The following is a 14,964-nucleotide window of genomic DNA, read 5'->3' as shown; positions in this document are numbered from 1 at the left end:
CTTTGTTTTTGGTTTTTTTCCTCTCCACGCAGAATCAAACAAAAAACAGTTAAAGGGAATAATGCAAACTACGAATTTGTCTTGACATATCTCACTGCAATCAACACCAAACAACCCAACAAAAAACTAAACAATATGAACTCACGAAGTCTTATCCGCAGTTCGAACCGGCACAACAGGAATGGAGCTCCACCACTCCTTCCATCGCCTGCTCCCCTGCTCGTTTTTCACATATTGCCCCACTCTCGAATTCAGAAAAGCCCAGCAGGCTGCAGTACCCATGAGAACGAACTTGAAAGGTACCAATATCAACACCATTGAAACTCCCACCATAACCAGCATCACAAAATTCGATTGCTGCAACAGAAACCTTCAAATAAGAGACAGGAGGGACAGCAAACCAGGAACAAAGAATTATATGAATGTATAATGCTAAAGGGTTCGCCCGGTTTGCAGAATCCAAGAACATGTTACCTTTGGGGCTTTCGACATAAGTAAGGATTGAATCTTTAGAATTGTAATATTTGTAGTCCGAACCAGTGAGTGGAAGCTTTTTAGTCCGTGCTGAGCATCCACTATGCTCTCCATAGTTGTCTTGTCAGAGGAGGTGTCAATCTTTACCTGGGTACATTTATCACTTAATCCGCGATACCTTGCCCACAGCATCATTGCCACTATTGATAACAAAAATGCTGCAATGGTGTAGCCTATCCATTCCCTGCTTTCCCAGGAAAAAGCACAATAGTTTTAGATCAATCATAGACTTCGTTATAATGAATCCAATTTATAAATGGTTGCAAACTCACTTGTAGATGACAACGATAGCCAAGGTGAGAACAAGGGCAGTGATTGCTGGTTTTTCCCAGTTTAGAATCATCATCAGGAGTGGCCATACATTTTTGAGAGGACTTAGTAGCTCCTGCTTAAACAAATGAAATAATCAGCGGAGAAGAGTATCAAGTCCTTCAAAAGTTCTACTTGTCAAAAGGCTATTAGAGCTGATTACCATCAGTATAAGAACACTATCTGCGATTCCCTCCTCTTTTAATCCTTCAATACTAGCTCTCGCGAAACTGATCTCTTTCGCTTCCTCTCGTACTTGAGTAATTGTAGTCTCAAGAGAAGTGAGCGTTTCTGCTTGGTCACTCATACGTTCTTCAAACTTCTCCTTCTGCTCGACACTTGATATCTGCTCCATACTTGATACGGGTGGATGTGACACATCCAAGCTGCTAAGAACAGAAGTAGCACTACATGGATGTACATAGTTCATCTGTTTAAGGCCGCTTGCCAACTCTTCCAAAACGTAGTCCCCTTTAGGCAACTCATCAAACAGAGAGAAAATCAAGAAACTATAAGGAACTGGGAGAGAGATTCTTAGCATTTCTCTTACTGCATGAAGCCTTAAGCACCCAAGGATTGTTCTCGAGTGCATTTCCCATCTTTGAATGGGAGATTGGATCTTGAACTTCAATAAGAATTGGTGTAGACGCATAATTTCTTTTGTTAGAGTGAACCAGAGGTCACGCCTTGTGGAGCTGGTCATCTCAGGAAATTCAAAAATAACACTCTCTGGGCTGCCCAAAGTAGAATGCAAACTGCAATATATCAGTAGGAATTTTCCTTCTATCATAAAAAAAGACACATTTGGCACGCTTACTGAAGATCAATATGACTTTTCTGGACAAAGATCTCACAACAAACCTCTACATTATTTCTTGTTGCCATATATACAGCCAAATCCTTATCACTAGCAAATTTGTATACACAGGAGCATTGTATGGTACAGTAGACAAGTTTGGTCTTTAGTTTTTCTTTTAGTCTTGCCATCAGAGCCTTGTGGCAACTATATCGAGTTCAGGTAATAATGCACCTTATAATCTCTCTCCCCTGAAAACAGAATAAAGAGAGTAAAGTTTAAGGAAGAATTCTTACAATTGGGGCGACTCATACACCATTGCCTTGTCAAACAGAGGAGCACCCCAGGGCCCTGTTGAAGCAGTTGATACTTTCTGCTCTAAATCTGTTCTTGACAAGTCAATCTTCAAAGCATCTTCATACGATATAACCCCCGATGCCTCAAAATAAAGGGCATAGTTTGTTAATGTGAGTCTACCTGACATATCAAAGCACCTTCAACAATTAGGTGCATATTGAACACTCATGCAAACTGTACGTCTGGTTCACTCGTGATTCTATTCAAGGCACACGGATGATAAATAGGTAAACCCACCTGGCCAACTGGATCCCCCTATGTGCCGCACTACCCTCTGTGTACTTGCTGTCCCTTCTACATGCAGTATGAACTCATCATCTCTCAACTCCACACCTGTAGGTGTTGCTTGTTTTCTCAAATGCTTGGTGCACCTAAAGTGTTTCAGATCAAAATCAGAAGTTTGTCATAGCTAAGACTTTACAATCTTTTTTTCCTAACAATAGAAGAGGTATTTACTTGTCTATCTCTTTCAGAAAAATGTCATAAGCAGGAAAATGCAGCCGGTTCACTGTAGTGGATGTTAAAGCTTCAAAAGTGAATTGGCCATTCACAACATCGGTAGCCAACGGAAACAATGACCCAAACCACACAAATGCATCTTTCCCCACGCTTTCTTTGTCATCAACCTATTAAAACCCCAAGCAGAACACTTCTATAGATCAAGAGTTACACAAAAATGACAGATGAAAAAGCCCACATGAGAAATGCTGTTAGTATCAACAGTGGATGACCGGAGACTATATTAAAGAGATGCGAGTGTTCTAACAGGAATAGAGAATCCAAAAACCAGGAAACAAAAAACAAATGATTTCCTTACAAGAAGTGGCATGAGATCAGAATAGAACAGGGGGATGTCATCTTCCTGTTCAACCGTTTCTGTCGCATTGACAGATGGTTTTAAGTCTTCCTTCTCCTTTGCCACAGTCTCCTATTCAAATGAAGAGAGAGAGCAATATTATAAATATATATACCGAAAAGATATCCAGTGCTTAGAAAATGGATTCCATAAGATTGATATAAGATTTCCTACGCTTTGGATTTTCAGCGATAAGCCTCTGTGACACAGCTACAAATGCACCACCTCGCATTTTAATTTTTAAGGGTGTCTGCAAGCGCATCTTTGACTGCTTGCTGAAGCTTACTACAAAGCTACACATTTTTAGCTGTGTCAAGATAGCTTATCTGTGATGGACGTAACAGAAAATCCAAAGTGGAAGTCCAAGTGTCTGAAATTAGAAATCCAAAGCACTGAAGTAGTTTGTTTTGATTTCTTTAAATTCAAATGTGATTTGAGGTCAAGAACTAATAGCATTGTGCAGAAAAAAAAGGACACCAATAGTGTAAAAAACTTGAAGGAGCGAAGGCAGACCGAATCTATTTGTTCATCTACAACGCTGGGTTTCTCCCAGGCGAGCATCATATCAAACGTAAGTCGGCTGAACTTGCCATCATTAATCTTTTCATCCAAGTGAGTAACGATTTCGCATAGTGTCTTCGAACTGCAAAATTCCACCAGTTTCCTCGAATAGTCGCTAACTTCCGGCTTCAATCCCAGCTCGAACTCTTCCACTAAAGCGTCTTCTGAGGTTTCCAGAATCCTGCAAATTTTCCGCTGCTATTCAATACCCAAAATAAATTTACGGAAACACATCTGAAAATCGTCTACAGTGAGCGCAGTTACACCATTCAAACCCAAATCCAGTGAAATGACAAGATTACCCAACGTAAACAAACCAGTCATCTTCTTCATTCCACACGCATTAAGCAAAGAAGACCCAGATTTTACATATCATGGAGAGATCTGACTGGGGATTACAGAAGCAAAACTACGATTGAAAACCCACCATTGATGCAGAAAAACAGAGGAAAAAAAAAGACAGGTCAGTACTCTGAACATATCCTGAGACCAGTACAGGCAGTGGGAGAGAGATGCTTCCTCATCTTTCTGGGCAGCCCTCTTCGCGATTAACTGTGTCCTTCGCTGAGCTCCATTGCTCTTGTAGCTGAAACCAACTAGGACGTGGAAGTTGCCTGTACAGGACGCGTGCTCTCGCAGCAAACACCCGTGGCCACGTTTTGAGCCCCCGGAAGCTCACACGACGTAACTGTTGGCTGGCTGGCTGTGTATATCAAAACACGTAGCCAAAATTCTTCCTTATTTTCTCACTTTGGGTAATTGGGTTAGTATAAGTGAAATTATTATGGAATTTTAATTTAATTTGATAAATAGTGTGACATTATTTTAAAATTAAAATTTATTTATAGTATAATTTTTTTAAAATATTTTTTTAGATATTTGGTAAAATATAAATTTAAGGGTGTTTTTCTAATAATAGGAAATTATAAGAAATTTTTATAATAAAATAGTTTTGTATAAATTCATTTATTTCACATAATTTTAAATCATAAAAAAATAATATTGCTCTAATAGAATGTTTAGAAATAAAACGATAAATTTAAATAAATAAAATTGGTCAAATAGAATTTTTAAATAAAACTTTGGTCAAATTGAAATATTTTTTTTATTTTTATTAAAAATAAAGATGGTTTCTATAATTTGTCTTATTTTAAAAATTATAAAATAATAATCTAAAATTTGCCATCAATAGGGCTTAAATGAAATGAGTAAACCTAATATATCACTCTCTACCAGCTTCTACTATAACTTATAGATCTATATTTTATCCAGGTTTTCCAACTCAAACTTGTGACCTAACTCAAATACTCAAAGATATGAGTCAAGTCAAGATTTACTTATCCTATTTATAATTAGACTCACCCAACTCAAAAACCCAATCCAACTCTCCCAAATTACAACCGTACTGAACTGTATAGCGTGATTATTTCCTTAATCTTGTGATTGTATTCTTTGATTTTATGATTTTAGGATCTAAATTGATCTTAAAATCGTCTTTTAATGTATTATAAATAGCTTCCTAGACGGAGAATAATACATCATCGAAAATTATTCTTCGAAGGTTCTGTTTTACATGGTAAACTCGACAAGTCAAAAAAATGGAAATTATATTAACTTATTAAAGATGTTAATAATGTATTTTTTTATCAACAAAGGTGGACTATGAATTTTGTGCAAGTTTAGGGTATATAGACATTATCTTGACTGCCAAAAAAAAAAAAAAAAAAAAGAATAATTTATTCTTGCTTAGAGAGTCGAAATTCGTTTACATATAAGGAGAAAGGGTGTTGATAAAACAATAGCTAACATTGGTTGCAGTTAGTTTACCATAACCCATTATAATAAATTTGTTGTTATTTATGAAAATACCATTTACTTCATTATATTTGTAAAAATATTATTATAGAAAATTTATAAAAATTAAAAACTTCTAAATTAATAAAAACCCAAAAATTGGTACAATTTGCAAACATAAATTTCTAAAAGTGTTTCACTTACCTACCTATCCATCCCCATTTTTGCATAAGTTAAGCATGGTTTTTTGACTCGTTAAATTGACTTGTGACTCAGTTGAATCTCCTTCGACGTATCCTGAGTTAGATCATTGGACCAATGAGTCCCGATTTGATTTGGCCGATCCAACTTGAATTTTTATGTATCCAAATCAAGTCCCGAGTCGACTAATAAAACCTTGAACTTAAGTAGACCAATTTACTTTTTTTCCCTTTTTCAATTTATGCCATTCTAATATTTTTATTTAATATATACTCATATTTGTATATTATTTTTAATTAAATCTAAATGGCATATTTGTAAAAAGAGGTAAATATTTATATATAGTTTTAGCACAAATCTTGCCTCAATTTTTTGTCTCACAATATAAAATGAGAAATATACTTTTGCCTTAAAATGGTCTGGTTAGGAACTTTGCCTGCATACCAATTACCAAGTTCTAAATCTCAAACCCACACACGACTCACGGGTCCGAGTGGCAAGTAGCCGCGTTCGGCGTCCTACGCAGCACGCCGACAGACAGAATGGATATTTGGAGACGATATCGGGCTGTTTTCGGAAATCTCGCAGCCACTAAGTAGGAAGTAGTTCCACTTCGTCTCATTCAATTCGTCTGCTCCGAGTCCTCCTACCCACAATGAGCGCTGATTTTCCCTCCACGATCCGGCTTGACATCGGTACAGTACCCGCAGATCTCTTAATCTTCGATCTTGTTGTTTCGTCTCTAATAATTTTATCCATGTTTGGAAATCGTTCTTGTATTGTCGTCTCCGTTCTTTAGCATTTCTTGCTAAGAGCTGGACTATGCGGTCTCTCGATCCCAACGGAGAACCTGGGAAACCTAAAATTATTTACCATATGTACTCTGTGCATTTGGAAGAGAGATGGTGGGCACATCTCTGGAATTTCTTGAGGAATTGCTTGCATATGAGTAGAATAAACGGGCTTTGCCTTCTTAAGGTTCTTGTTGTGCTGTCATGAGGCTGGCATTTTCTTCGACGGATTGTGGCTGCCTGCCTCCTCTTCCACGCAGATTGTAAATTAGTGCTCATATGGTTTTCCGGTGGTTTTTCCTTTTTTTTTTTTAACGATAGTTCTATTTTCCCTGTTTGGTTTATTTTCCTCAATATTTCCATCTCTCTTGTGCTTCTCCTCGTACATTGCACACTGCGCTTGCAGTTTTCTTTTGTGCTTTGTTTTATTGGGAAAGTTTATGAGCTTAAATATCTTTATGCACTTTCTGACAGGAGGGAGGAAATTTCGGACAACCATCGACACTTTAACTCAACGAGAGCCGGATTCAATGCTTGCAGCGATGTTTAGTGGTCGTTACACAGTTTCTCAAGATGCAGAAAAGGTTTAGCTCATATATTTATTGATATTGCTTCAACCTTTCCTTTCTTTCTTTTAATCTTTCCCCAGTTAATACTTCAATGCATAATGTTTCTTATTCAGGAGTATAGATCTGGTTCCATCGCATTGGTTAGTTTTTTTTAAGTGAAATGTTAACTTCAATTTATTGAAAATTTTATCAGAATCACACACACACACACACACACACACACACACACACATATATATATATATATATATATGGTTACACAAGAGTCAAACTATTATTAACATCAAGCAGTTAGGTAACAAGGTGATCAGCATAGACTCAAGACTCAATTATCTAATGAAGTAATCATGATCCTATGTATTAATCATATATGGTGACGTGGAAGCTTGCCACTGGATAGTCCAATACACAATGTTTGATATGTACTTTCTATATAACTGTTTTTCTTTCTGTTTTTCCCCCTTAATTGTTACTAAAACATTTTCAATTTTCAAGCATTGTTATGGGTTATTGTGCTTGCTTATGTTGAATGTGTTCATTATTCTGTTGGTCTATCCATTGTCTACATAGTTAGCTACTTGACTGCTATAATTTTGGATCCATCTTTGATCTTAAATAATTACTACATTCTTGCAGGGCCTCGTCTTTGTTGATAGGGATGGCAAACATTTTAGGCATATTTTGAACTGGTTGAGGGATGGCGTTGTTCCCATTCTTACAGATGCAGAATATATGGAGCTGCTGCGTGAAGCAGAATACTATCAACTACTTGTAATACATTCTATTTCTGATTAGAGCATTGTCAATTTCTTTGTCCTTGTTGTTATATTTTTCTGGAGGTTGACTAGAAGTAGACCTTTGATTTTTTTCTTTTATCATTCCATAGTTTTTTAGTGGAGTAAAGTTTGCTCAGTGATATGCTGATGAAATTGACGTATTGCCTATTGTGAGAAGGTCAATTATCATTTTTCTTTTTTGTATGGGAGCACAGAGTAATTGTGTAGAAAAGCAAGAACTTGTATCTATAAAATGAGATCTGGACTTGACATCTCCCAACAAAAGTGGATGGCTAAAAAAATTTTTGATGGAATTTTTTCTGTGTTTTGAAAATGGAGAAGGGCCTGTTGAAGAACGGTCATTTATGATGAATCCTACTTTTGAGAATTTCCAATGAGAGCTTCTTGTGCTGTGTTATCCTTTTCTTCTTCCTCTTAATGTAGATGTAGTTCTAGTGGCATAGTTAAAACAATAGATATAGTTTGTTTTATAGCTAGAATTGCTACTAAATGAGTTTATTGCAATAATCACATTTGATTTTGAGTTGCTTTAGATGTGTCTTGGTAAATTGGAATGTCACTAAGTTAGTCTCTGTATCTCATGCTTTCCTGCTGCATTCTCTAATGCCTGCAGTACCCAAAAGTAGGCGAGTGAGGTCAGTATTTCTTAGGACTTCTTCTCAAAAAACAAAAAAGTATATCTTAGAACTACCTAGATACAGAATAGTGCCAGTAATGTATATAAGTCAGACAAGGCCTTATATGTTTCCATAAAAATTGCGGTGCTAAACTGTGAAGTTGGGTCCAAGGCCCATCCCTAAATGACTAATCAACTTAGGGAACCTTTTTCCCAACTAATAAACTCAAGATCTTTGTACTCACTAATCCATGTGGGATTATTCCTTAACATTTTTTTTTTTTATGGAAAAGAAAAAAACTTCATTGACTTGATGTAATCTAAGTACATGAACCCCTATTTATAATAGAGGAAGTATTAGAGTCCAATTACAATTAAACCACCCTTGTCCCAGTTACACCCAAACTCTAACACTTAAAGATAAGTCTTAGTATAATTAAATAACTCAGCATAAATAGAAGACTAACATAACTAAAACACATTTAAACTGAAATTTTTATGTGAGACTCCTGTAAAACTCCACCATATTAATTATGGCTTTGTGAGACTTTTTACTATGAGAGTCCTGTAAGAGCCTTCCATATCTTCTCTTCAACATAAACTTTTGAAATATTGTCAGGTTTTGTGCACTTACTCATATCGTCAACGTCTACTAGTGGTTGATGTTTTATGCATGATTTCAGGGGCTGGTTGAACAGTTAAATTCCGTCACGAACAAGAAGAAGGATGATGATGAATATAAAGCCGAGTTAACCCGAACTGATGTCATCAAATGCATTCAATCTGAAAAAGTTAAATTTCGTGGAGTGAACCTTTCGGGTCTCGATCTTTCGAAGCTGGTAAGATCATGTGTCTGAGCCTTTTTCCTGTTTCTGTAGCATTATTGTGGATCCTACATGTGTCTGTTGGTGCAGTTGTGTCGTCTTTTTGATTTTTGATATGTGTGGTCATTTGAACATTTTCAGTTAATTTGGATTGTGAGTGGATTCCTGAGGGTGCTATTACTTGCTTTTGTTCCTAATACTTTTGGTGGAGGATGATTCAATTTGGACATGGGATGATGGATGTTCAAATCTATGGGTTATATGCATCTTGTTCAGTTGGATTTTGGGGATTTTCAGCTTTGGATAAATTTATATTCAGTAGCAAACTTACCTTGCATTCTGTAGGACCTGTCGGTTGTTGACTTCAGCTATGCACATCTTCAGAATGCATTCTTCTCACGTACAAACCTTCAGTCATCAAAGTTCAGGGTATGTAAGCTGATTTACATAACTGAGTTTTCCTTCTTTCTCCTATTATTTCCTTTTTTTATGCTTGTTTGATACTCTCCTTTTCTTCTTTAACCAATGGAAGCATTTCTGCTCCATCAGTTACTCTAAAACAAGGTTGAACTGTTAACTGACCTTACCTACTTCTGCCCTAGTGTGGGCTCATTACAAGGGTGCCGTGTGTTTATCTGAGATCAAATTGATGAATCTCAAGGTCAATCTGGACTAGGTCCTCTACTGAATTTTCACATAAAAAAATTATTGAAGCCTTTCAGGGGAACAAAAGAAATTTTACTAGAAATTCAGCTAGTATTATGATATATTGTCGGTATATTTATATCATGTAATTGAATCACTGTTGCTGTGCATAAGTTCATTTTAGTTATCCTGTATGCCATACTGGGGAGAGTGAGATTTAAGAGGCCAGAAAAGAGACACATGCCATTTACTTGTTAAACTGAAAAAAAATTCTGTTATCCTGTCTCACATTAATACCTCCAGGCTATAGTTGTTGTTTGTTAACTATTTCATGTTGTGTTGGTTTGAAATGCAATAATCGTGTGTCTTTGTGACAGGATGCAGATGCTGAAGGTTCAAATTTTCACAATGCAATTTTGCGTGAGTAAGACACCTCACATCTAGTTTATTGTGTGTCATTCTTATATAGTAGAAGAACTTGATTACTGTAGATTTTGTGCCTTCTATTTGATGCCTTGTTGCAGAAAAAAACATTATTTTTGTCAGGAAAAACAGTTTAAATGGAAGCCTAGAAAATTTTCAACACTTTGAAATTGATGCTAAGGGTAGTTACTGTATTTTGGGTAGGTGATTGGGTATTTTCAGAATTTAGTTAATGTGATGTTTTTGTATTTGGTACTAAACTACTTTATGCCTGTCATGAGCGTTATTAAGCACCTGTTGCATAATCTTCAATAACCTTCTTTGGTCAAGAAGTTGAAAGTTTGAAACTCCTCAACTCTTTCATTTAGGCAATGGTGAAGTACACAAAATTAAAGCATATTGAAAAAGTGTAAAAATAATGAGGGGAGAGAGAAATTGAGAAAGAAGAGAGATGAGAGAAGAATGAAAGAAGAGACTTCTGAAAAAGAGTTTTGTTAGGGGTCAAACTCGATCACCTTCTCTTTTATTAAGTGAGATGAGTACAATTTATAAAAATACCCCTATTCACTTAAATACAAGTAATCTCTTATCTCGTAATATACATACCCAAATTATATGAAAATTAATCTGGGGACACATCTAATTCTGTTGAATGAGATAATGTAAATTCTAAATACTACAACATATGTAAAATGATGAAACTACCCTTTACTATATTTTCTAACACTTCGCTCAAACTGGAGTATATAAGGCCTAGTTTGAACAAGTTTAGAAGAATAGTACAAGTTTTTATTTTTGGTTACTGGAGCACTATTATTACTCTTTCTTTTGCTAAGAATAATTTCTTAGTGGATTTTTTTCTCTTGTTAAATCTACAGCTAGTTACAAATCAACACCTGAATATTCAAATTCTTCCCTTGGAACTTGAAAACTAGGTATTCCTTAGATTTGAGAAGCTGGTAGCTGGGTTGCTCAGATTTCATCTTTGTTCCTCAACTTTATTTCAGTAATTTTGGCGGTGTTTGTTGGACAGTTGTTCTCATTATATTTCTTGAAAAGTCTGTATAAATGAGGATTCATGTAAAGGATATCAATATGGCTGGGAAAGGCTTTCATAATAATGATGATGATGATGGTGATGCAGACTGAGATGCTGTGTTGAGATTTTTTTCTACGTTTACGGTAGACAGGGAAATCTGCTTCACTACTCTCTCTCTCTCTCTCTCTCTCTCTTCTCTAGATGTGAGAAACAAAAGCAACTATTTCCTGGATATAGTCCAAATGCTTTTACCAGCACTCTGCTTTCTAATTTTGGTATTTTATAGACCATCTTCCTTACCGTTGTTTATCTTGCCTAGGGAAGGTGTGAATTTACTGGAGCAAATCTTCGTGGAGCTGTTCTGGCTGGAGCTAATCTTCAGAGTGCAAACCTGCAAGGTAATTTGATGATCTGCTAGACATTCATATGTTAAAACATTGTTGGCCAAGATTGAAAAACAGCATGCTAGGGTAGCTTAACCCTTTACATACGCAACAGAGTTTAAATTGTCCATGGTGACTGTTTAGTGAAGGAATTTTTTTTTTTCTTTTTTTTTTTTACGATGTACAGATGCATGCTTGGTAGACACTAGCTTTTGTGGAGCGGACCTTCGCTCAGCACACCTACAGGTAAAGGACATCTTTCATCTGGCTGTAATGTCATTAACATTCTGAGGAAACTTGTCTCCTCTTTTTATTTAAAAAAGGGAGAAAAAGAAAAGAAAACTGTCTTCCCTTAGTTTTCATAGTGGTTGCTTTGGTTCACTTTGTCATCTGGTACATAAGTGCTTTGGTGGTTCACTTTGTTATCAAATATTACAAAAGTAAGGTTTCTGCTTTATAAAATTTTAGTTACCATCATTTTAGGATATCATGATCTGATAAATTGTCTATGTTTTCAGACAGCTGATCTTACCAATGCAAACTTGGAAGGAGCAAACCTGGAAGGTGCCAATTTAAAGGTAATTTTTTTATGAGGTTCTTCAGAGAAGTTAATGCAGTTGTCCATGTATACAATCCTGTTGAAAAATCAGTGAATTGCCTTTATGTAGGCTTTAAATAATCAATACGAGGGGCCATTCACAGGAAAAAAGTAGAAGAAGTAGACAATATAAGGACATAATTAGGGTGAACTTATAAGGGAATGGCACTACTTCCAGAGGTGTCATTTCGGCTTTGTCAGAAACACATACTTTTGCTACTTGTGATGCAACTAATTCCTAACTCAGTTCTCTTTTCAATCTGGACATCTTCGATGTCTTCTTATGTAGCTCTTAATAGGTTAGTAACTCAGAGTTCTAGTTGCTGCTTGATATATGTGTTGTCTCCCACTATTTAATAAACAAGTTGTCAATGTCTGTGAAAAGTTCCAGAAACTGTTAGACGGTTTCTTCATTTCTTTATTTAGGCGGGAGAAGATCAAAATGTTTTACTACTTCCACTTTTTCAGTTGGGCAAAGAACTGCTTCGGCAGGAGTTACCTTTGTTTGTAATAAGAAACCAAATACTTGCTAGATTTTAGTGGTTTGCCTTGTTTTTTATCTCGTGTGCGAAACTCATTAGCTGCCTTGTTATGTTTAAGCACATTTCTTCTTTCGCAGCCTTCTGTAGTAGGCAATTTTCTAAACATTTTTCACTGTCCTTAAATCTTAATGTGAATGGTCTTGAGCATGATGAATCTTTGGTTAGTGAAAGATGTGTTTGTTGTTTGTCATTCTCAATCTAACCTTCTTTTACTTTTTTTTTTTTTTTTCTTGTGCCTTAATTACAGTCTGCAAAGTTGAGTGGGGCAAATTTACAGGGTGCCAATTTGACCCGGGCCTACCTTCGATATGTTAATTTACGTGAGGCAGTAAGTAAAGCTCTACTGTGTATGAATTGTTGTAAACGTAGTACTTATTGGGTATGTAAAACTGGAATAAATCTTGGTCTAAAATATTTCTGTCTCCACACATGAAATTAATAATATGCAGATATAAAGTCGTTGAAGCTACCTCAGGCTGTTGATAATCATATGCTAATTGTGATGCAATCTCTTTGCCTTTTAAACTTCTCAATAGAGCTTAATATGCTCACAAAACCCTAAAATTTAGTGATTGCGTTAAATCTTGAAGCCTTGTACATTTATAAATGATTAAGTAACAGTTAGCAGATGTGAGGTCAGAAAAACGTCTTGGTGAAGTGGAGAAGGTTGAAGTCTGTGTGTTAAAAGTTGATTAAAGAAAAAAAGGTTGTATCTTAAGTTGAATGCTGAAATTGGCTGTAAATCGGCTTGAATCAGGTGGTTTTTTTACTTGTTTGATGTTGCACATTGGCCTGATTATGGTAATTTTGAAAAGAATAAGTTACCGTATTACTGTAAAAACGTTACTCTGTTTTAGTAAATGGCATATTCTTCTAATTTCTTCATGTCACCTGCTTGCTGTACATTGTTATTAGAGTTTCTGCTCTTACAATTATTATTTTTAAATGGAAGTACTATTAACACGGAATCTTAGGGTCTTTTTTGACATGTAAAATATTTACTTGTAGTTGTTTCTCTTGTAACTTCCAGTTTTGGAGTATCCTCCCAGTTTACTCAACTCGATTATTTGTCTGTTTACAAATATTTCAGGTTTCCCTGTTGTATTAGCTTGCATATTTCTAGACAAAGGATACTTGTAGCATTTCAAGGGAAGTGTGCAAGATAGTGAACATCTGAAATTTTAGAGATCATAGAGACAAAATACAAGTTGTTTTAACCTGACTCTTCAGCAAGTATTGAAACAATTTAAATTTTAAAAGAAATATTAAAACAAGGCATGATTTCATGTAGATATTTTCCATAAAACTGTAAAACCTAGGAAGGAAATTTTTGTTCTAAAAGACCTTGATTGGAGAATACTTGATGAAAGGATGCTACATTCTTAGTGACTTTAGCCTACACATTCACTTATTAAACGAGCTCTTGCTGTCACTAAAATTGCTTGGTTTTTGTTCTATTTATATAGAAGCGTGATTATATTCGTCCATAATCCTTGTTATGAATTGGGTTTCCCCACATAATTCGACCATCTTAGTCTTAGGAGTCGTTGTGAACAAATTTCAGGTGCTAATAACTAACTAATTTATTCTGTTTTTTGCTTGTGAATCTCTGTAGCACTTGGAGGGTACCAATCTGGAAGGCGCCAATCTTCTTGGTGCAATTAGATAGCAGCAGCCAAAGCTAACTCAGTATTTGTTGGAAAGATTGCATTTAGGTTGATCTGTTTGTGTACATAAAATTTCAGTTCCACTTCTAAATGTTGGTCACCCATTTGTATCTCGTATATTTCATGTTTCACCTGTAGTTACACTCTTTTTCCTGCCCGAGGTTTCTTGAAATAACAAGAAAATCTCGAAACAAATCCAAAATGGTCAAGATAAATGGGTTACAACTTAGAATCTACAGAACTAGATGGGAACATTGGAGTCGGCGTATATGCAGTTGATTTCCTTTTTCAAGAGCCTTCTCCTACTTCTTGAAAAACATCAAATTTGCCATCTTTTCCCTTCTTTGGCAAGTCAATGATAATCAAGGAAGCCATTGGTGTTTATTTGTCTTTTGTCGTTCTCTGATTTTGGTACTCCACAATGGTGACCTTCTTCAGGTCTTTGTTCGTTACAGAATTTTGTTAAAGAGGGCAACACCCTTGATCTCTGTTTTTCGCATTCCACAAACCTGGGCGAAGTTCAACCAACCTATTTAAACTCTCAGCTCTGACAATCAAGGAAGCCATTGGTAGAATGTATGTGCCGGATTTTAGGGTGTCTAACATATGTCCAAATACGATGAACCTCTTAACTTTGGGCCCGATCCATATTCCACTTGGCC

At 35.9% G+C, this 14,964-nt stretch overlaps 2 protein-coding genes across 2 annotated transcripts; one reads left to right on the top strand and one right to left on the bottom strand.

Moving 5' to 3' along the window:
• Positions 1 to 141: 141 nt before the first annotated feature.
• On the bottom strand, positions 142 to 5,429 carry LOC137935508 (uncharacterized). The gene is made up of 10 exons (XM_068780154.1): positions 5,416 to 5,429; positions 3,366 to 3,594; positions 2,814 to 2,924; positions 2,453 to 2,622; positions 2,234 to 2,367; positions 1,936 to 2,116; positions 1,007 to 1,577; positions 807 to 919; positions 475 to 718; positions 142 to 357 (listed from the first exon to the last, which is right to left on the bottom strand). Exons 1-10 carry the CDS (start codon positions 5,427 to 5,429, stop codon positions 142 to 144), a joined length of 1,983 nt encoding a protein of 660 aa, XP_068636255.1.
• A 497-nt stretch (positions 5,430 to 5,926) lies between these two features.
• On the top strand, positions 5,927 to 14,684 carry LOC137934494 (FH protein interacting protein FIP2). The gene is made up of 11 exons (XM_068778872.1): positions 5,927 to 6,103; positions 6,674 to 6,783; positions 7,405 to 7,539; positions 8,865 to 9,020; positions 9,351 to 9,434; positions 10,028 to 10,074; positions 11,437 to 11,510; positions 11,683 to 11,741; positions 12,014 to 12,073; positions 12,883 to 12,963; positions 14,251 to 14,684. The coding sequence occupies exons 1-11, from the start codon at positions 6,064 to 6,066 to the stop codon at positions 14,302 to 14,304; spliced, it is 900 nt and encodes a 299-aa protein (XP_068634973.1). The 5' UTR covers positions 5,927 to 6,063; the 3' UTR covers positions 14,305 to 14,684.
• Positions 14,685 to 14,964: the final 280 nt, after the last annotated feature.

This window comes from Aristolochia californica, unplaced genomic scaffold (genome assembly GCF_029961685.1).
Source record: "Aristolochia californica isolate CCGP_79_NKW_82.1479 unplaced genomic scaffold, dmAriCali1.0.hap1 SCAF_6, whole genome shotgun sequence".
NCBI classification, from domain to species: Eukaryota; Viridiplantae; Streptophyta; class Magnoliopsida; order Piperales; family Aristolochiaceae; genus Aristolochia; species Aristolochia californica.
Note: the sequence above shows the minus strand (reverse complement) of the source record. Positions and strands in the feature narration are given on the sequence as shown.